The sequence below is a fragment of the Acinonyx jubatus genome, chromosome A1 (assembly GCF_027475565.1).
Source record: "Acinonyx jubatus isolate Ajub_Pintada_27869175 chromosome A1, VMU_Ajub_asm_v1.0, whole genome shotgun sequence".
NCBI classification, from domain to species: Eukaryota; Metazoa; Chordata; class Mammalia; order Carnivora; family Felidae; genus Acinonyx; species Acinonyx jubatus.
In genome coordinates this window covers 127,716,213-127,739,776 of record NC_069380.1, presented here as the reverse complement: position 1 = coordinate 127,739,776, position 23,564 = coordinate 127,716,213, and the positions used below count along the sequence as shown (strand labels likewise).

The following is a 23,564-nucleotide window of genomic DNA, read 5'->3' as shown; positions in this document are numbered from 1 at the left end:
TTTTTTTGTTCATTACTTGTGTTCCTAGAGCCTAGAACCATGGCTATCGTGTGGTAGGCACACAAAAGATGTTGGCTAAAGGAACCACTGTAGTACATCTTACATTCCAATCTTTTACCCAACCTAGCTTGAATCCGTTCTCCTACTGCTGTAAAACAGTTAAATTTTGCTTCAATCACGTTACTTTAACTAAAATATACCTGACTACGTAATGGTATTTTCTTCCCCTACATCTTCCTGTCTTCTCACTGACCATTTACTTCCTGAAACAGATAGCATTTAACATTTTCAGCAATTTGGAAAAAGCTCAGATGTCCTTTGCTACCATAATGTATTATAATATTGTGGCTACAATGACTCCACCTAATAATTTTATTCAACTGACAATATTCGAAAGTTATGAAACATTCATTTCCCCCCCAAGCTAGTTTCCATTCTCAAATGAAATCACAAATCAAGAGCAGTGAATTGTAGAATTCTATAGTCCAAGCCCCAATTAGGAACAAATTCTCTCCCCTTGAATTATCTAACGCTTCCTCCATTCTTCTTCCTGTTCATTCACATTTTAACAATCTCAGGACATTTCCTAGCACGGGCCCATTGGAATGTAAGAAAACATGCACCTATCAAATCTGTTTGTCTACCTGACCACAGTCCTAACCTAGGAGTTGAAGCCATGGTGGTTCAAGAACGTTGGCTAAAACGGGAATGAGAAAGTAATGTGAGTTCATTTGCCTGACATCCTTGAACTCCATCTTTTATCTAAAGGCTCACAATAATTTTAAGATCTCTCTGCAAAGGTGGTCAAAAGAATTTTCCATCAGGGGAGATCTCCAATTCTATACTACCAGTCACCTTTATTCCTCTGATGCCACTCCTCCTAACTTTTCAGCAGTCCACTTCATTATGAAATGTCTGTTTTAACAGACCCACGTGAATTTATATTTATCTTTAGGCAACATCAATTTTCAAAAAAAACAAGAATAAACTTGCATAACAGAACCAACCCTCATACCATTTTAGTTTTAATTTTTATTTCTACTTGGCATTAATGGGATTTTAAAATGTCACCAGAGACACATTTATTTTAACTTTCACCTATTGACTTAACCTGTTAACATTTGGAATACACCATTAAGACTGTGTAACAAAGAGAAACTTTACAAATATTTCAAGGGATTAAGTATTTTGAAAACTGTAGCTTTAAAAAACGTATTTGTTAGGGCATCTGGGTGGCTCGATCAGTTAAGGGGCCAACTCCTGATACCAGCTCAGGTCATGAACCTGCAGTCACGAGATGGAACCCCATGTTGGGCTCCGTGCTGAGCTTGGAGCCTACTTGGGATTCTCTCTCTCCCCCCCTTTTTCCCTCTCTCCATGCCCCTCCCCCACTTGCACTTTGTCTATCTTTCTCTCAAAGTAAATATGCATTTAAAAAATTGTGTTGTTAAAAATAACCCTATTTGTCAATATCACTTCTGGGTATAAAGACACAAGAATTTAAAGCAGAGTATCAACGGGCTTTTGCATATCTCCATTATAGCAACACTATATACCATAGCCAAGAGATGGAAGCTACCCAAATAATCTACACTGATGGATAAAAACAAAATGTCACACATACATATAATGGACTACCACGCAGCTTAAAAAAGGAAAATGCTAACTCACACTTCTGTGGTCAATTAATCTATGACAAAAGAGGCACATACTAAGGGGTAAAGAGAGGCTTTTCAATAAATGGTGTTGAGGAAAATTGGACAGCTACACCCAAAAGAATCAAACTGGACCACTTTCTTACCTCATACACAAAAATAAACTCAAAAGAGATTTAAAAACCTAAATGTAAGACCTGAACCCATAAAAACTCCTAAAAGAAAACACTGGCAATAATCTCTTAGATATCAGCCACAGCAACATAGGTCTAGGTTATGGATAGGTCTCAGACAATGGAAACAAAAGCAAAAATAAACAACTGAGACCATACCAAAATAAAAGCTTTTGCACAGCAAAGGGGACCATCAACAAAACAAAAAGGCAATCTACTGCATGAGAATATCTGCAAATGACATATATGATAAGGAATAACTCTAAAATATATAATATCCAAATTTACACAACTCAACACCAAAAATACAATCTGATTAAAAAATGGACAGAGGACCTGAACAGACATCTTCCAGGAAAGACGTAAGAATGGCTAACATACACATGAAAAGATGCTCAATATCACTAAATTATGAGGGAAATGCCAATGAAAACCACAATGAGAGATCACCTCACACCAGTCAGAACAGCTAGTATCAAAAAGACAAGAAATAAACGCTGGTGACGATATAGAGAAAAAAGAACCATCGTGCATTGTTAGTGGGAAGATATACTGTGAAAAACAGTACACAGGCTCCTCAACTAATTACAAATACAAATCCTGGGGCACCTGGGTGGCTTAGTTGGTTAAGTGTCCCACTTCAGCCCAAGTCATGATCTCACGGTTCGTGAGTTCGAGCCCCATGTCAGGATCAGTGTTGACAGCTCGGAGCCTAGAGCTTGCTTCAGTTTCTGTGCCTCCCTCTCTCTCTGCCCCTTCTCCCGCTGGCACTCTCTCTCTCAAAAATAAAGATTGAATATATATATGTATATATATATATATATATATATATACACACACACACGTATATATATATGTATATATATATAAAACTCTTTAAAAATATAAATCATGTACGATCCCGTAATTCTACTACTGAGTATTTACCCAAAGAAAACGAAAACACTAATTCGAAAAGATACAAGCATCGCTATGTTTATTGTAACATTACTCAGAATAGCCAAGATATGAAAGCAATCCAACTGTTCACTGATGGATGAATGGATAAAGAAGATGTGGTACATATATGCAAAGGTATATTACTCAACTATAAAAACGAATGAGATCTTGCCATTTACGAAAACATGGATGAATCTAGAGGGTATTACGCTAAGCGAAATAAATCAGAGAGACAATTACCACATGATTGCACTTATATGTGTAATTTATTTTTTTTAATTTTTTAAAATTTAATTTTAGAAAGAGAGGGAGAGGGGCAGAGAAAGAGAGAGAGAGAGAGAGAGAGAGAGAGAGAGAGAGAGAGAAAGGGGAGAATCCTAAGCAGGCTCCACGCTCAGCACGGAGCCTCACATGGGGCTCAAATCCACGACCCCGGGACCATGACTCAAGCTGAAATGGAGAGTCAGACGCTCAACTGACTGAACCATTCAGGCACCCCACTTATATGTGGAATTTAAAATCAAAACAAACTCATAAATACAGAGAACAAACAGTGGGGGTGGGGGCAAAATAGGTGAAGGGGATTAAGAGCTACTAACTTCCAGTTATAAAATAAGTCACAGAGATAAAAGTACAACACCGGGAATATAGTCACTAATGTTATAACAAAATTGTGTGTTGACAGATGATAACTACATTTATCATTGAATATGTATAGAATTGTTGAAATGCTATGTTGTACACCTGAAACTAATATAACATTATATGCCAACTATAATTCAATAATAAATAGTTTTTAAAAAGGAAGAAAATCCCGTCACATGTTACCACATGGATGGATCTGGAGTATGTTATACTACAGAAATAAGTGAAATAAGCAAAACACAAAGAACAAATACTGTATAATTGCACTTACATGAGGTTTCTAAAGTAATCAAGTTCACAGAAAGTAGAACGGTGGTTATACAGGGTCTGGGGGAAGGGAGAAAAAGGGCTGCTATTGTTTAATGGATACAAAATTGTTTAATGGGTATAAAATTTAGTCTGTAAGATGAGGAAGGTCTAGAGATAATGCACAACAATGTCAATATACTAACACTACCAAAATGTACACTTTAAAAAAAATGATTAACATGGTATATTTGTGATGTGGTTTTACCACAGACACACACACACACACACACACACACACACACACACACATACATACAATCTAACTGCACCATTTTGCTATAATCTCTGAGGAAGATGAGGTGGGACAAATGTTTATATTGCATATGCAGCATTCACTCCCTATAATGCAATTTCCTTTTAAACCACACACACAGAAAACCTCTCACAAACTCACCATTTATTAAATATAGCAAGTCCTGAACATATTATAGTTTATTAATTAGGGAGAATGACCAAACGTACAGACTGAGGAAAAATCAGCTATTCTGTCTCATATTTTATCTTTGTAATTATATGATTCATGTCAGTCTTCTCCACTAAGTAGACAGTAAGCTCCAGCGTGCAATTTTGTTCACCACCGTATCTCCAGGGCCCAGAAAATAGTACAGAAATATTTACTGGATGAATGAACATAGTATTAAACACTTGGAGATGTGGTAATATCCTGGTCTACAATCACCAAATTCAAGCGTAATACGAGATATACCATAAAGGAGGCAGAATCAACTTTCAAAAAACTAATTTTAATCAAAACAAAAATTGTTGATCATTAACAAGTTTATAAAACAGTGATTTAGTTACATAAATAAATTGATATCAGTGTATCAAATCTTAATTACTTTCAACTTCATGAGCATGTTTACATGGGTGATGAAGTACAACCTTTTTTTTTTCTTTTTACCTATTATAATAAATAAAATGGAGCGCATGAAATAGTTCTTCTAAACAAAAATACCTACAAACATACCTCTAGCATGTTCTCTAATGAAGGGAACAGGAGACACTGGACAACTTTTGCACCAAAACATAAAAATTGCTTTAAAAAGCACAAGGTTACAGAACCATCAGCTAAAGTAAAGACACTATACTGTAACCAAAGTTGGTATTTAATAATATAATGAACAGTTTGGTAGTTAGATCTCCAGTTTGGTTATTTTAAAGCATTAAGACAAGGCAAGATAGAAGGCTGCTTTTGTTTTGAGTAATTCTAGAGAAAATAAAATATATTTAAAAAAAAAAAGAAAGAAAACTGAAAAGTAGAACAGTCATACCTACACAACTTTCTGTCCTGCACAAAGTCAAAATACCTATGCAGAATAGATATATAATATATATAATGTTATTTGTGCACAAAGGTTAGCTTATTATTAGCTCACTGCAAAGGCGTTGTATCATATGTCAATTGTTTTGGAAAACATTTTGCGTTTCGTGTCAAAAGGATATTTCTTTTAAGTTTCCTAGGCTAGGAGGCACGAACCCCAGTTCCGGCATACTGTATATTCTTAATGCTAAGGCTTGCTGCTCTGGCTGTGTATTTTGTTGTCCCTCTTTATTCTAGTGCCTGTTACAAGCATGTGTGGTGTAGTGGTTGTTGGTGGTGGTGTGTCTGTGTCTGGTGTCTGTGTGTATACATATATATATGTATACATAAACTGTATAAATATATATACATATATCATTTCTCCCAATAGATCGCAGTCCAACCATGCAATCCAAAAGGTGGCTCTGCATAGATGCCCAGCATGAAGTTCACCGCCTGAGCCAACCCTGAAGCAAGGCGCACTCTTTTAGTCCTTCTGATAGGTTTTCTCTCAGTTTTTTTGTTTTTGTTTAAAACCAAGCTACTGCAGCTTCAAGTATTTTGCATTACATAGAATATTTTTTATAAATTAGTTCATGTTATATTTTCAATATTCAGACATATACTATAATATATATACAGTACAATAAATGCTCTCATTCTTTTTTTAATTTTTTTTTTTGATAAATCCCTGAGAATGTATGTTGACAGTCGCTAAGTTTCCACATGCACAAGCATCGTGTGCCATGCTTCCGGACGAACAGCACTGCAAAGCCACGTGGGTCAGCCTTTTAACTATTAGTATTTCATTTTGTTGGTTTGTTTAAATATGCTGAAAATGTAAAGATGAGTTACAAAGGAGTAAAGCTGAATCCATTCGAGGTACTTATCACAGGATGGAGGTGTTCTGTTTGGTTTTTAAAGCCATTTCAATTATTTTTTTTTTTTTGAGGCTGTGAACGTATACAGAAAACAGGAGAGCTATGTGGACTTTCGCCACTTGACAACATATACTCAGTGTAAACCAAACCTTTTTAACCTCTCTCTCATACAAAACCAAAAGAAAAAAATTAAAAATTATAATAAAATAAAAGGAAAGGAAAAAAAAAAGTAAGAAAAAGGGAAAAAAATTAAAAAACACACAAACTTTCACAACATGACAATTTAGTCTGCAAACGCAATATAACTATACACATATAATACCGGTGTGGCTCTGTTCTTTAAGTTAAAAAGGGTACAAAGGCAGGCTCAAGTAAAAACAAACCATCCCTCCCTTCCCACCCCCCACCCCCATTCATACAAGTTCTATCAACCAAACCTCTCCCGAACCAACATCATCAGTTTCTTTTTGCCTTTGTAGATTTGTTTCAGGTTGTCGATAAACTGTGTAAACTGAATGTGTCCATCGTGCGCCATTAAGAAGGTCTCTCGGGCCTTGCTGAGGAACTCTATAAACTCACTATAGTGCCGAGGACTGATGTGCGTGAGTCTTGAGTGCGTCGTGTTGATGTAGGCCCCAATTGTGGCATCCAAGAGCTGCCTCAAGGGGGCTTTGTCCAGTGACATGAGCTTACCAGAGTTCCTCCTTCCGTGAAGTCCCACCATGCCAGGAGTGGTCAGAGTGCATCTGCGCAAAATGTCTGACAGTACCGTTGCACACTTGACACTCTTGACCACCAGAGGTATTATAGCTGCAAGCTCATTTTTACCAAGGGAGTGGCTGAGCGCACAGGCCCACAAAACGTCATTAATGGCAGGGTGTGTATCCTGATTGTAGCTCAGGTTGAGATGGGTCATGGCCAGGGTGGCCAGCTTGTAGGCCCTCATGGGGTACCCGCGGTGTTCCATGTACCGTGCTATCGTAAAGAGCTGGGTGTAGCTCATGCCGGTCGTAGCAGCGTCTAGAACAATTTGGTACGCCGTCTCAAAAGCTATGTGATCCTTTTCGCACAGGGTCAGCGCAGAGAGGGCACAGTTCTGAGGGTCCTTCATGGCACACTGCAATGCAAGTGTCCGGGCACTGCTGGCCAGCTTTTCCTGCTGGTGGCAGTCCAGATGGAGGCGAACGATGGTGCTGTTGGACATCACGGTGGTTGCAACTATACTTGTGGCCTCAGTGGGAGTAAAGAGCGTAAACCAGCTCTGCATGATGCTGTCCAGGGCATAGACACCTTCAAGGAACACAGAGAAGCCCTATTACTGACGAGGAGGCTGCACAGAGGTCTTGCCTTATTTCCACCTAACAATCAACGTTTACATGGTTAACCATCACAGGACGTGAGCTAGGCCACGAAATCCTGGAAGGTAATGTGCCTGGGTGCAACCTTTTAGAATAAGGTTATGACAGATTATTATTCAGTGAAATACCTAAAAGAAACATGAATTTCCCATAATAAACTTCCTCGGTAGCTGGTATGTGCACTGCACTGCTTGCCATTTCAGAAAATGGCTTATTGCTAATGAGTTCTGGTTCACTGGGGCCTCCTGTCAGTTATCCACCACAGAATCTGAGTCAGAAAAAAATGACCACTCTCACCAAAAGAGAAAGTTTTTATGGAGGGTGTGTGTTTGTATATAGTTTAAAGTACACACAATACAAAATGATTAAGACACACAAAGAAGCAGAAAAATATGATCCGTCATCAAGAGAAAAACGTCAACAGAGGCAGACCTACAGGTGACTCAGATGTTGGAATGTCTGACAAGATCTTTATAACATAACCGTTTTAAGGGCAGAGACCCAATGTGGCTGAGCCATAAGAAAATCTTAACTGCGAGTGATGTGAAGACAAGGTACTAAAACTCAAAAGAGAGTTAGGTATATGCCTTGGTGCAGGAGTACGGAAGTTGTATTAGCAGTTCTCCAACCGGTATTACTTTTGTAATGCTGCACTAAAGCATCACCTCAACGATCTAATGATACAATTTCTATACTGAGACGAATTTCCTTTTTTCCAAAGTAACAGACCATTAAGATTAATAAAAGAAAAAACTAAGAAGAATGATTTTACAATATCTAAAAACTCAGGTGGCAGTGTCCTCTCAGCAAGAGGGGTATATACTCTTTTCTCATGCAAACAGGAAAACAATTTAACCAACACTCATGTAAAGGAGCCACCATTTTGTTTGTTGACATTCCTACTGGAAATCTAATTTTCTTTAGTACTGATTTACCGCAACAGAGGGGAAACAGTTGGTTGATGGTCTCACAAATTGCAGATTATGGGCAACCAGGAGGATCTTCTTACAGGTTTCACATACCCGAAAGCTCACCTAACCCACACTGTCATTTATCTGTTGGATGTGATGACATATGCCCTCAGATGATAAAGAAAAATCTCAGCACACCTAGATAACTTTATATTATTTTAATTAAAATGGATCTAACCACTAACCCACAGTCTCAAGTTAGTTTCAAATGTGGTTTCCAACCTACCAAGGATTCACTCTGCAACTCTTTAATATAAAACTATAAACCTGATAATGATCTCACAGTTCATGAATTCCAGCCCCACATCGGGCTGTGCTGGCAGCATGGAACCTGCTTGGGATTCTCTCTCTCTCTCTCTCTCTCTCTCTCTCTGCCCTTTCCCTGCTCACTCTTTAGCTCGCTCAAAATAAATACAAATTAAAACTTAAAGAAACAACCATAGGCCTGATTATCACAAAAAGTTACTAAAAGCACCTTAAGAATGACAGAAATGAACAAAAAGTATTTACTCAGTGACTTATTCAATTTTAAACAGGAGTATGAAGCCTCACAAATGTGATAGTTGAGAAGAGGAACAGTACAACTAAAGGCTGGAGGCAGGGGTTGGAGGAAAGGAAGACCCTGTGGGTTGCTAGAAGGAACAAGGAGCCTTCGAGAAATCCAGCTAAAAGACGGAAAACATTCTTGTATTTATAAATGATGAGTTAAATCCAACCAGGAGGCACTGGGGAAAGTTTCTCCTTCTCCAGAGTTTACCTACCCACTTCAGTAGCACACGTCACCAGCCACCTCACCATCTCCCGCCGTCGCCAATTTAAGGTGGACAGTGTCATTCGCATAACCTATAAACACAGGATAACAAAATATTTCAGAAGATGACCCTAAGTCAATGGAAAAAGGAAATAATTCATCCCAAGGTATAAACTACTAGGAGTATTCCCTATGACCAGGAGGATGGAGAGCCATATTTAGAGCAAAGTTCTGCACATCAATTTAGATTCGACCATGGCTTCCCTAGCTGGCCTTGACCTTGCCTAGGAAGCAGGGGGCCGACATTCTACTCCAAATCGGCCGACTGACCGGATGCGGCATCCTGGGCCAGTTGCTCAATTATCACTTTTCTCATCTGCAAAACCAGAGCGCTGGACTGCAGGATTAAGCACAGTCCATGCCCTCACCTCCTCCACAGCTTTAACATATTCTCTGATTCTAGATTTCTGAGGCTCTTCATGAACTAATTCTGACTAGGACCTCTCAGTGGACAAACAGGTATTTTAAAATAATCATTTTAGTTACTCCTTGAAAATCTGGGTGTTCTTTTTTCTGGTGATCAAGAAGATATGCCTAGGTCTACGGAAAGAAATCATTTTTTGGCATCATTAGTCATCTGATTTTGTTTTTTACTTTCTAATAAGATCCTAGAATAAGTTGATCCACCTCTTCCTACTTCCCCCACCCTTTAAGATTTAGAACATCTGGGGAATGACATGCCTAAAGCCTTAGAAAGGCATTGTGGGATTTCTTCTTGGGTCCTAGAAAGAATAAGGCAGGGGTTAAGTTCTAAGTGATCTGCCAGATTTATCCAAAAAAACCTGCCAGAATTCCAAATAACCAGAAAGCTTGTGTTAATGGTACTTTCTGCATCATTCCTTAAAGAGGCAAATGATAACAAAAATAAGCCACAGAGCACAAATTTATTTTTAAAAAGAAACTTCTAAAATGTCATTGTATAGCAGCAATCCTCTCTACCCTCTACTTGGACACTACTATATAGGGTGAGTACATTTTCCTGTAATCTAAGTCTTTAAACTTTATTAACCATCATGAAGAGACTCCGTAACTAAAAGTCTACATTAATCATCTGATCAGGACATTCTATTCCCCATACTTAAGGTAATTATGTAATAATTTCTTTCAATGCTTCTAATGGTATATATGGTATATATTTTAATGGAGAGATTTCCTGAGACAGATCAAAGTTTAAACTTTTCAGTTCCTGGTTTATATAGGAATTTTTTTTAGAAACTATAAGGAAGCAAACATCCATTTGTATGACTAAGAAAGCCTGCCGGAATACTGGAACTGGACCCTGGCCCAATCATTCCTCCTTTACCTAATTTTCTCAAGGTTATAAAAAGGAGCTAGAACTGCCCATCTATAATGAAAATGCAAACATCAATAAAAATTCATACTTCCTCTAAAAATTTAACCCCACAACTGATTCTTTATTATACACGATAGTTCTATTTAAGTCTCTTACTAGCAACAATCTCCTCTATTCATTAAAGGACAAACAGCAGTGTTAAGGCCATAATTCAGAAAATGACCTTTGTTATTGAAGGACACATACAGGGTTTCTAAAAGTACAGTCCCTGCACCTCAGGCAGCAGTCTGGTTCAGCTGGCAATGAGCATAGCTCTGAAATACAGTGCTCTTCTAAAGTCTAACCATTTTGTGCATTGAAGAGTCATTTGCCTGCACTAAAATATCCAAACAGAAACAACCCTAAGATGATGCCTTTATTTAGCAGTTCGTGGTGCCCCAGGAAAGACCACCAGTCATGTACCTGCAGGCCCAGCTCCAGAGACACTTTCAAAAGAGTGATGTCTGGCAAACTGTCCATGAGAGTTGCTATTTTAAATGCATCTTGGGCAAGCTTGAAGATGTGGGATGAGGAGTGAATGTTTTTCTGGATGGATTCTAACACTGTTTCCAGCCTCCGAACGTCGCCTGCAACGAACATGGGAAAACCAAACCAAAGCAAAACAAAACAAATCATACAACCACATACATATACACACACACAAGAGGGAGGGAAAAAAGGAAACAAAACAAAACATAAAGCGCAAGTTAATTTACCTGAAATGTTCACATATGGCACAGATGTCACTACAACTAAGTGTTCCAGAGTTACATGCCTATGAATCTCCACTTCACAAAGATACACGGAGACACATCTTCGGTAACAAAGGCACAAAATTAACCGGAATGAACATGAGATAGTAAAAAACCCTCCTTAGTTCCTACTTACATATTTTTGGTGAATATTTCAGGGAGAAAAAAAAATATGTCACCTAACATTTTAATCTGCTTCTGAACCTGAACCACATTTACATGGCATGACACTAAACCTACATTTACATGGCATGACACTAAACCTAAACTCTGTCAGCACCGAGTTTAATGATGCAATTAAAAGAGGAAAACGTCAGGTTCAAGTGAGTAGCACTTGTTTTACCTTATAAGCTAATGTCCTTACAACCAGACATTAGCACCACTACTGAGAACTGGATGGAAAACATGACCGTTTAAATAAAAAAGGCAAACTATTTAATCATGAAGTCTCAGGACAATCCAATACCTTTGGCTGCAGTTAGCATGGTGGATGCCAGCTCACACTGCTGGGATTCTATGTGGCTTAGAGTGAACCAACGAGGATATCGGTTGGGAACAACTGACGCAATATGGTGTGGGCGGGTGAGGTCTCCAGTTGGAGCAGTAGATTCCAATACTAGTAACCTGTAATGAGAAGACAAGGCAGTTGGCTCCCAGTTATTCCTGGTCCATCACCTTGGCCACAGGGTCTGGTCAGAAAGCAGATGAATGGGTAGATGCTGGGAGAAACTGCTCAGGTCCTTGGTGCAAGAAGAGCTGGTACAGCTACACTCTGCTATCTGGACGCCAAAGTCACCTTGTTAATTGCTCATTACCCAAACTTAAGAGATTTCTTTTCCTTAGCATCATTCAAAAAATTGCAATTATTCAAGGAAATTAAGATATATAGCAATGAAGAGATCTGAAACACAAGGCTCGATGTTTACCTACTTTAAAATTTTTGAATCTTATCACTCATTAAAAAAATAAGAATCAACAGAAACTGATAGTCAGGTGAACATTTAAGACTGAGCTTGCAACGGTCAGGGATCAGTGGATAGCTGAAATGGATAAGCTAACTCATTAAAACACAAGAGGGGAAGTTAGACAAAAAATAAACTCATGCTTCCTGCAGAATTAGTTCCTTATTACTTCAGGAATTTGTAGTTAGAATATGTTCTATCAATCCTATCAGAGATGACGAATGCAAATGATCCAAGTATTTGTCCTTTGACAGTCTTGCATAAATTCAGTGAGATCTCTAATTTCAATCAGTCTATGTTTGACTGAGAATATGTTGACAAATAAAGAACAATTATTGGAAAACAAAGCATGTGCTTAGCAATCTCTTCCAGATAGAAGTACCAAAGAGATAAGCAGAGTAGCTACAACTGCAATTATTCCTTTACAATCATCAAAACGCTGACCTTAATTCAGGTATACCAGTGTTAGGGACTATGGAATAAGAGCTGAAGACCAAAGGGTGTGAGGCTGGCCTTGGGGCCTCACCCAAGAGCAGTTACTGCTCTGCTAAGCCAAATGCCTCACTTTCATTTCCTTTTATCTAGGGACAAAGAGATGTGAGCATTAAAGAGTGGCAAGGTAAGCTATTAAGTAAGAAGAATTTTGGTGGAGTTGCTATTTAACTTTTCAAAAAACCTAGAATGCCCCTGTGTTCACAGGCAGATCATTCCAGAGTTGCTGTAGAGGAAACTGGTCAATATGCTAAAAGGATGAGAAAATGAGTGCTAAAAACACCCTTTTCCCGCTCTCCCACCATTCTCTCACTTCCACAAGGACAAAGAAGCAAGTAAGCTACAGGTCTCTTTTCTTTCCTGTTGCCCTGGCTGCCTTGAGAGGCTCTAGTAGGTCACACTACCTCCCTTCCACAGCAGTCTTTTAGCAGGACTAGTGGCAAGTAGAAGAAAGGGTTGGAAAACAATCCCCCAGGGCCCTACTAATATCCCCCATAAACAAACTGCCTTGGCAGCAACCAAGGACAGACATCAGTGAGTTTCTGAGTGTTACAAAGCAAGCCTTTCTACCTGACAGATACCTTCCCATAAGCTAGAATCACAGAGAAACCTTTTATTTGACCCCTCAACTTTACAGTGGTCCTAGCAATCATATAACATTAGCATTCTTCCCTTTCAAACAGGAGCAAAATTCTTAAGATTTATGGAAGCATAGAGCTAAGCATCTGTCTTCGTCTGACAACTTCTATTTCAGCTTCCAAAAATGGGAATAAAAACTTACAAAACTGTGCCCTAAAATAGACCAAGGGGTATAAAGTAATTTGGTGGGGGGATTTCTGCTTATGTTAGTTATTAATTGATCTGGGGACATTATAAAAATTAGATAAGAGAGAACTCAACAAGGTTTCTCTGACAGGTTAAACAGATTTCATGGCGCCAAGGAAAGAATACCAAGTTAAAAGACGTCAGACTCAATACACATGGGCACACAGGTAGGTATACACACACACACACACACACACACACACACAAGCATGCACACTCACTGCATAAAAAAAGAGGCCTCCTGAAAGATGTAAGCTGCCCTCACACAGGCAAGAATTTCTTTCGAATCCACTACAATGTTTCTGGACACAGAAACTTTGATGAAAAGATTCTACGGGACCAAACTACTCCCCAGCACCTCAAACTCTTAGGCGTGTGTGTACATGGTCTGTCTTTCTTTGGTGACTATAACTAAGTCTAATCTGCACTTTAAGACAGGAATGTTTTAATTATTTAAAAAAGGAAAAATCTCATATTTTAAGAAAAGGAGATATGCCTTTCAGGTCCTTAACGTTTAATAGGCAACAGTTAAGATTAAAAAATATAATCTTGAATTCATTAAAAAATATTCACCTAGACAAATTCATGGTAAAAAATATTTGATGAACAGACTTTAAAAAGTAAAGTGAAGGGGCACCTGAGCAACTCAGCCAGTTGAGCATCCGACTCTTGATTTTGGCTCGGTTCATGATTCCAGGGTCGTGGAATCCAGCCCTGTGCTGGGCTCCGTGCTGAGTGTGGAGTCTGCTTGGGATTCTCTCTCTCTCCCTTTGCCCCTCCACCCCCGTTACCCGTCTTGTGCACTCTCTCTAAAAAATTTTTTAAGAATAAATAAAAAGGAAAGTGAAAATAGGAAGGTCAGTAGCAGAGAACAACATAATCTAATTATCATTCATGAAAGGGAGGGCTGGGGAGGAGATGGAAGTAGTCAGACTGAGGAGAGCAGGTCCTGGAAAATGCCTAATAGTGCTGCCTTCAACCCTAGTCACCAGGCCTCATCCTCCCTTAAGCTCCAGGTGAGCACAAAGGGGTTTCAGCGATACTATGGCCTTCCCTACACTATTGATGCAGCAGGTGTGAAGGGCTCCCTCAGTTATTACATTCAGTCAAGTAAACTTATTATTTACCACTGTTTCAAAATCTAATATTTTCAAAACAATTAACTTATTAGGAAGGTTTCAACTGTTGCTCCCTTGTGATTAAACTTGGCCTAAAATTGTTCTTTAATTCCCAAATTCTAGCTTCAAGAAAAGTAAGAAAAAGCCACCATGAGCACAAGTATGATAGCAGTCTAGGAGACAATTCTTCCTTTACTGTAAAATAAAAAGCCAAATAAACCAACAAACAAACCACCACTACAACAATCCAAGAAGCATAAATAGTTTCTTTAGCTTTGCTGCTGCCTACAAGAGATATGAATGAATGAGAAGTCAGTTAACAGCCATTTTTTTCCCAGTGGGGAATTTGGATTGCCTCTGCCCGACTGGGCTGTGAATACGTACCGCATTGCTCTCAGTGCAATTTTGTATGCCAATTCAGCATCATGAGGTAGGAGAGAGGTGAAGAGATACTTGGCAAATGTGTGCATTGGAACGCTCTCCCGATGGATTATTTCGCCTAAACCACTATATGGTCCGGCTGTGGGAAGAGAGCATACACATTTTACATTCCTAAAAAAGGAACTAAAACTTCTTGTAAAGTATATTTTTAAAAATTTTTATGTAACGTTATGACATATACAAGCTATTCTAGTTAAGAATGTAACCAAAGTGACATAGTAGAAAGAAATACAATTCTTAGTCAAAAATGATTCCACAGGGTGTAGTATCCAGTATCCAATCACTTCAGGAACAGTCCCCAACTAACTGTACCATAGCGAAAATGAGAATCACAGAACTAAGGGGCAGAGCTTTTTCATATTATAACTGCTTCAGAGAAAGAAACCCTCTGAAGCATAAAATCTCACTGAATTCAAGAGACATCCTTTCTCACTGTGTGACATCTGAGCATCCAGATTTGCAAACGCACAGAAGACTGTGCAGCTTAACTGTGGAACTTGCCCCCGGACCCCATCAGTCTTGTGGGCATGGACAAGTCAGGTTTCCAGAAAAGAGTGCTTCGCCTCAAGGGAGGACTCTTAAACCACAAATCCCAATGCAAAGACTTTAAACACAGTTGCTTCTAATAAGCAGAAATAGGTATTAATTCTCGGAAAGTGATTAACAATAAAAGAATAGTTAGTAATCCATTTGATACTCACCACAGGCAAAAGAAAAAAAAAATTAAAGTAACTGGAAATCTACTACTTTGAGGGCTCCAAAAGACCAATTTCAAAAGTAAAATTACATTTAAGCTGTCAAAACTCATTTCTTAGTAGGTTATGACAGGCATGGTGACAGAACTAACTTCCCTTGTGAGCTCTCTGAACGCTGCCCGAAGAAAGGCAATACCAAATTTTAAAATAAATTTTGAAAGGAAACCACAGTGGTTAGTTCAACTACTTTCCACTTAGGTACTCTGAGGTTTAGTTACTGTAAAGTGTTTAATAAATTAGTTTCCATGTCACCTTTGGGTAACATTTGTTTAATGATTTCTAGAATTATGAACCATGACACTACTGCTCAAAGGACATAATACATTTGTTTTCCATGAGAAAAATCAGTCTGGCGAAGAGTTTAGAATGCAAGAAATGTCAGTTCAGAAGAAATGGTGTGAAGAGTTGGAATTGGGCACTGAGTAGGAGCATGATACATTACAGATAATTTTAATAGAGATTATTTTAACATTTCTGTATTTTTTGGTTAGTATTTTTGAACTGTTCATTATTTAAGGACTTTGAAAATCGTATTCTCATAAAAATTTGTTTTTTTACCTAGGCAAACTAAAATCCACCCTAGAGTTCTAATTTTACCAAATCCATGACCTTTCTTTTACGTTTAAGACATTTAAAAATATTCTGCAAAAGCTGATATATAGCATTATAGTTCTGCCTTTAGTTTAAATAATGAGGCCAAACTATTTAAATTATTATTATGGACTGAAAGTTTATATTCCCCACCCCAATTCATATGCAGAAGCCCCAACTCCCAAGGTGAACTATACTTGGACATAAGGCCTTTACAGAGGTAATGAAGATTGAATGGGTTCATAGGGTATGGCCCTGATCCAATAGGATTAGTGTCCTTATAAGAACAGATATCAAAGAGTTCTCTTTCTCTTTCTACCCTTCTGCTTGTGAGAGCACAAGAAGACAGACATATACAAGACAGGAAGAGAGGGCTCACCAGAAATTTAATTATCGAGCACTTTGGCCCTGGACTTCCCAGCCTCCAGAATTATGTGAAATTTCTATTGCTTAAGCCACCCACTCTGCAGTATTTTGCTATGGCAGCCTGGGAAGACTAAGACACTAACTCTACTTAAGGCCTAGTTATAGCAAACTTGTAGACTATCTATTTTCTTCATTTCTCCTCCATTTCCTTTCAATGTTTCCCTTAAATCATCAAGTTACCTTTTTGTGCTATGCAAAACAGGCCAGGATGCATAATCAACACTTCTTGTTATGATACCTCCCAACAAGAAAAACATTTGGCCGATTATTCAGAATTATTTGTAGATGAATAATCAGTGTAATCCCTGAACTCCCAGAAGTGCTTTACCATTATGTCAAGTGGCCCAATGTGCCAATATTGCATTGTGGCCAAAAGCGATCAACACGCAGCAACAATACAGGGTTGGTTACTACTGTTTCTTTTTCAGAAAAAGTTAGCATCTTTTATTTCAGAATAGTTAGTGTCTGCTAACTACTATGCTCCTGAAATTTACAAAGTAACTGTAAGAAGAACTGATGCCCCAGTGCAGTGAACTCAGTCATGGAGTGCTTATTTTCAGGAGTTTACAGAAATGGTCCCTTGGCTTCCCCTTAGACTGCTTCCCGTCCTGCACTACCCATTCTTTACAGTCCTAGCAGGATCAGAAAAGAAAGGAAGCTGTGATGAATCAACAGCATTCCTTAGCAGGCACAGTTCTTTAAAAAAAATGTTTAACAGGGAGGGATGCGCTAATCAAAAGCTAAGAAAAAGTTTTAAAATATTCATGAGTAATGAACATGGAGACATTTAAAAAGGCAAATGATAAACAGGTATAAGACACTATCAACTCTATAAAAAGCACACATTCTCTTCCTGTCCTTCAGTATAATGGAAATCAAAACTCAGTTACTAAGAGCCAATGACAACATAAAAGTTTGTGGCTAATGGTACTGCTTGTATCAAAAGGAATTAAACAGGAGGGAACTAAAACAAAACAGTAATAAAAGAATGAAGATCACCTGAAATTTGCCAAGATAGGCTTTTTTTAATCTTTAGAAGAAAAAAAAGTTAAGGAGAGTGCTTCAAAAAATTACTATCAAGAATTTTACCAAAATTACTCTTGTTATTAAGAACATTTTCCCTTTAAAATACACTTATAAAACACACAAATGTATGATACTGTAATATATTTGATAAAGGTTTTTCTTTCAAAGAGATCTTTAGCTTTGGACAAATAAAAGGCAGTGAAATGTTATTTTCTCTAAATCCTTTCCCTGTATGCAACAGTTCTAAATATATGATGAGAACACCACACTTTACTCATCTATCAATCACAGACAATCCCACAATAATAATACCCATGTACTTAAGATATAGAAGCAACTTTACCCAGTAGGCATCACCGAAATTTGCATAAAAGATTAGGCCAGTATACAAATTACACTTACTCTTTTCCAGAAAAAAAACAAAACAAAGAAAAAAAACTTTTTAAAAATAATGCCAGCCAAAATTTCTTAGGCCATTCAGCTCTTGACCTTATAAAAAGAAGAGAATTAAGACTGCCTTAGAGAGTCCATGAAACTTTGAACTTGGTGAATCTACGCTTAATGAATTCTCTGAAAGAATTAGCGAGTGGTAATTCATTCCTGGAGCCTCCAAGTCCTTTGCTAACACATGCAAAACAACATACTCAAAACCCAGATGTCATGTAAAAGCCAAAATAATAATTCAGAGGAATGCTGATGAATTTCCATTTCATTATTTAAGTGATCAAGTAAATAGGTACATGGCTACCAGCAAGAACTCGCAAAATATCAAACTTAACATTTATCTCAGTAACAACATAGACTAAATAGTGACAGTCCTTTTCAAGGTTTGTGGCATTAAAAGGGGCTCATTTCTAACAGGCTATCTCACATCACCACTTATATCAAATGACATACAAGTGAACATCAGTACTTTTTGATTAAGTGATATTATTTTTTGGATAGTAAACATTCCTGTGACATTCAGTGGCCATACCAATCAGAATAACTACCATAATGAATGCATAAAAACAGTATTCCCAACATAAGAAAGCTTAGTGCCTCAATAAAATTGGCAGAACAAGCGGAAAACTTCTTTATCACACTACCTTCTAATAGGAAGACTGCTTGCTTGCGAAAAATTTTCACCAGTGTGTCATCCAATTCAATTTCCTGAAGCTTGGAAATGAGCTGCTCCTCATTCCGGCAAACCTTCTCTTGTGTGTACAGCCCGTCAGGCATGATACGCTGCTGTCCCAGCCCTATCAGGGCGACTTCCACAGCTAGTGTTAAATAGGATTCCCCCTCTTCTAAGAATTTGTGTGCAGGGAGATGCTGGTATTCCAGAGACTTGCACTGTCCCGTATTCTCTGTAAAATGTCACAAAAGAAAGCAGAGTTCAGATACTACTTTTGCAGGTACCGATAGGTATAAATATTTATTTTACCCAGGACCATTAAATGAATCGTTGACTTTATTCCAAGAAAAATAGAAAATACGTTTCTTACGTTAAAGTGCGTAGTTTTCTAGATCTTTTAAAAAATGACCATGAATGACTAGATATGTATGTTTTAAGGGACAGAATATTACAAATATTTTCCTCCCATTGAAAATGAATCACCAAAAAACCCTACAAATCTAAGAAGAGATCTTAAGAATACTAAAGAGTAAAAAAAAACCCCAAAAAACAAAAACAAAAAAACAAAAAAAAACTTTACTTAAACAAGAGTAAACTTATATAATGACTGCCATAGTTACCAACTCTTTAAAGCCCGGCATTAAAAAAGAAGTTGTTTCCAAAGTGTTATCACAATATTGGAATTTAATGAAGAAATTAGAGAACACAACATACTAACCAATTTCAAGGTCCTTTCTGCTATCAAAGAGTCATATCAGTTATCAAGAGGAACGATTCTTTGAGCATTCTCTTATCTCTGCTGAAGCACTTCTATGAGAAATTTTAACCAACTTCAACCATCAGACTCCCAAGGAAAATGAATTCAGAGTCATAGCTTTCACCGTCCTGACAGAGTCTGGGGCACCCATAATCCATGAAGGCAAACACCACAGGGGAAATTGTGGAGGGACAACATTATTAATCCTCTGTGTTCACCCATTCATGAGAGCAGAAAAGGGACAGTACTCCCTCCCTGCCACACCTCTGTCCACAGCCCACAGGCAGTTATTTTAACGCTGATTCTTAAGTTTCAAGAGGCCAGAGAGAAATCTCAAAACATGCTTTAACGGAATGTGTGATGTAGGGGAGCCTGGGTGGCTCAGTTGGGTAAGTGTCTGACTTCGGCTCATGTCATGATCTTATGGTCTGAGACTCCAAGCCCCGCGTGGGCTCTCTTGCTGTCAGCACAGAGCCCACTTGGGATCCTCTGTCTGTCTGTCTCCCTCTCTCTCTTTCTCTGCGCCCCTCCCCCACTTGCCCTCTGTCTCAAAATAAATAAATGAACTTAATAAAATAAAATAATGTGTGATGTAAAACACTTTTAGTGACATTAGATAATCCTCTTAAAGTAGACTACAACCCATTTAAGTCACAAGTAACTTCTAAGGCAAAAACAAATTTAAAAAGTAACCAAATTTCTAGTTCCCAATGCTAGGATATACATCTTTATCTTAAATCTTAACGCTGGAAAACAGTCATAAATGCAGATAAATTCTTAGATGCAGAATCACTAGCTAGAAGAAAATACCTATTTCTAAGGTTCTTTAACACATGCGCCCAACTGTGGATTCGAAGATTTTTCTCAGCGTGTTAAGTTTTCCATAAAACCATGGGAATGCCCATTTCCTTGCTCCCTTGTTAACCGAAAGTACTACTAACCATACAGATTCACAAAACCAACTGTGACAAGAAACACTGACCAATGCCACTCAAGGTTTAGGGGAAAAAAAGCACAGGAGACAATGCCAACAGTGTTACCTGTAAAATCGGAGAACCCAGAGAAGCTTTCATCATCAATTCGGCAAGCTTCCATAAGGCTGCTAAAAAGAGTGCCCACAGGGTCCAGAGGGTGTCCAACCCAGCCCTCCAGATTGGTTATCAAGGTGAGGCTTTTATGGGGTAGCTCTGTATAAGAAAAGAAAATTGAGGGATGGAGACAAGTAGAGGAAGAGATGCTTTTATAGTGGCATCCTAACAAATTAGTCCTGAATTCCACTGGCAATTCTTCTTTAATTAAAAAAACGATCGTACACATAATACCCAACATGTGAACAATTTGGTGTTCTCAAAGTTTATCTGTAAATCCATATAAATGGTGCCAACTTTCGAGGACAGGCCTGTGTGTCCAAGGTACTGGGTTAACATTACCACTTATACTATTAAATTATGTTATATGAGGAAAAATGAGTTCCAAATTTTTACCGAGAAGTGAGGAACAACTCCCCTTACTTCCCCAAGAGTGGCATTAGAGAAGACTAAGAAGTCTCCCTGGAATTATACTGGATAACTGTATTAAGAAGATACATCAAAGTCAATGTTCACTGGGTCACCTACACGGGAGACTAGATGGCAGTGGCAATCTGGGTCCGACTTGGGACTTCTCTATGGGTATCATTTAATTACTACCCTAGCACCTATGAAAGTCCTCATTATCATGGATCTGTAAGCCATTAAAGAGAGGATCTTTGCCACAAAGGGGAACTACAGCAGAAGATAACATAATTTGGATGAAACATATCCTTTGCATTTTCTCAACAGAATGGTAGCACTTTCAAGTTCTTATGTTAAATTATAGTCCTGAGAAAAAAGCTATAAATATTCTAATATATGTTCTTTGTTGTAAAATATGCAATATTTTACATCCAAGTGTTTACTAAAGTAATAAATAAGAGTAGCTCCTTCTTAGAGGAAAATATAATGAAATCTATACACAAGATAAAATATCCAAGAAAAAAGCTGCCTTTTTGTAAATAACTGAAGAACCATTTCATGGATCCAAAAGTCCTTTAGAAGTCTTCTGGTTTTAGACCATCAACTATCAGTACATAAAAAATAAACCATGGCTGGGCACAATATATGAAAATTTATAGAAGTTGAGTCTTATATTCCTTGGAGGGGTCTTTCCCTTTAGTTTCTGTCACTGTTTTTCATATACATAATCAGTATGAAAAAAGAAAGAGGAGTTTACTCTTGGAACAACAAAATATATATGTTTTATGGGGGGGGTGATATATGGTGAAAGGAGGTGTGGTACTTACACAAATAAATCTATTATCAAGTGATGGAAACGACATAAAATTTTATAAAGTATTTCCTCTTATTTCTTTCCACACAAACATTAGTGAAAAAAGAGAAAAGAGAGAAATAAACAAAAAAAGGAGTGTCATTTTTTTTTTCAAAATCAAGAAGCAAAGTGAAGTCAGACAGAGAAAGACAAATACTGTATGATCTCACTTATAAGTGGAATCTAAAAAAAACCCCCAAGCTTCTAGATACAGAGAAAAGACTGGTAGTTGCTAGAGGCAGGGGTGGGTGTGGGTGAAATGGGTGAATGGGGCCAAAAGGTGCAAATTTCCATTCATAAAATGAACAAGTCATAGTGATATAATGTGCAGCAGGACAACTACAGTTAATAATACTGTACCGCAGGGGCACCTGGGTGGCTCAGTCAGTTAAGCCTCCGACTCTTGATTTCAGGGTTCCTGAGTTCTAGCCCTGAGTGAGGCTCTGCACTGACAGTGGTGAACCTGCTTGGGAACCTCTATCTCCATCTCTCTCTGCCCTTCCCCTGCTCATTTTCTCTCAAAAATAAATAAATAAACACTTAAAAATGTATTAATAATACTGTACTGCATATTTGAAAGTAAATCTTAAAAGTTCTCATCATAAAAAAAGTTTGTCAGGGTGCGTGGGTGGCTCAGTCGGTTAAGCATCCAACTTCAGCTCAGGTCATGATCTCATGGCTCATTAGTTCGAGCCCTAAGTCAGGCTCTGTGCTGACAGCTCAGAGCCTGGAGCCTGCTTTGGATTCTGTGTCTCCCTCTCTCTCTGCCTCTTACCCACTCACACTATATTTCTCTCCTTCAAAAATAAATACAAATGAAATGAAATGTGATCATTTCAAAATACATAAATATCGAATCATTATGTTGTACACCTGAACTAATTTGTTATATGTGAATTATACCTCAATTAACAACAAAAAGCTGACATATTATGCCAAACAGTATTGAAAATGTACAAGGTGTATATACATATACTAATCTTGATCACATAACAAATAGCTGTCATGGCAGTTTGGAATTGTAACAGCTGTGGAAAAGCTATTCTTTTAATATGAACCAATAAAAAAGTAGAAAAGATATAGGTATAGAAATGTAATCACAGTAATAATTAAGAATAGTCTGAAATAAGTTATCATTGCTCACAAGATAAAAGAGAAATGGGTCTAAGAATGGTCTCAAAGACAAATTAAAGGAGTCTAACTTAACACATATTCTAATTTACCTATACAAACTAACATTTTTTACACTTTCCGTTTCTTAGATAATGCAACATTTTAAAAATATTTACTTATTTTTTATTTTTAGAGAGAAAGAGAGTATATGAGTGGGGGAGAGGAGCAGAGAGAGAAAGAGAGAGAATCCTAAGCAGGCTCCACGCTCAGCATAGAGTCCGGTGCAGGGCTGGATCCCACAACGACCTGGGATCATGTCCTGAGCCAAAATCAAGAGATGGATGCTCAACCAACTAAGCCATCAAGATGCCCCAGATATTGTTTAAAACATTTTTTTAAGATGGTTTATTGAGAGAGAGATTGATTGATTCCTAGGCAGGCTCCATGCTGTCAGCACAGAACCCGATG

General features: G+C 38.0%; 1 protein-coding gene across 2 annotated transcripts in view; it reads right to left on the bottom strand.

The window, feature by feature from the left end:
- Positions 1-4,443: 4,443 nt before the first annotated feature.
- Positions 4,444-23,564, bottom strand: part of ZSWIM6 (zinc finger SWIM-type containing 6) — a 195,462-nt gene continuing 176,341 nt past the window's right edge. For both annotated transcript variants that reach the window (XM_053223321.1, XM_027041265.2), the window contains exons 8-14: positions 20,678-20,824; positions 18,852-19,112; positions 14,909-15,044; positions 11,594-11,751; positions 10,799-10,962; positions 8,993-9,074; positions 4,444-7,192 (exon numbers count right to left, since the gene is read on the bottom strand). In XM_053223321.1, the coding sequence (XP_053079296.1) occupies positions 6,330-7,192; positions 8,993-9,074; positions 10,799-10,962; positions 11,594-11,751; positions 14,909-15,044; positions 18,852-19,112; positions 20,678-20,824 (1,811 nt within the window). In that variant the 3' untranslated portion in view covers positions 4,444-6,329. The remainder of the gene's footprint in view (positions 7,193-8,992; positions 9,075-10,798; positions 10,963-11,593; positions 11,752-14,908; positions 15,045-18,851; positions 19,113-20,677; positions 20,825-23,564) is intronic.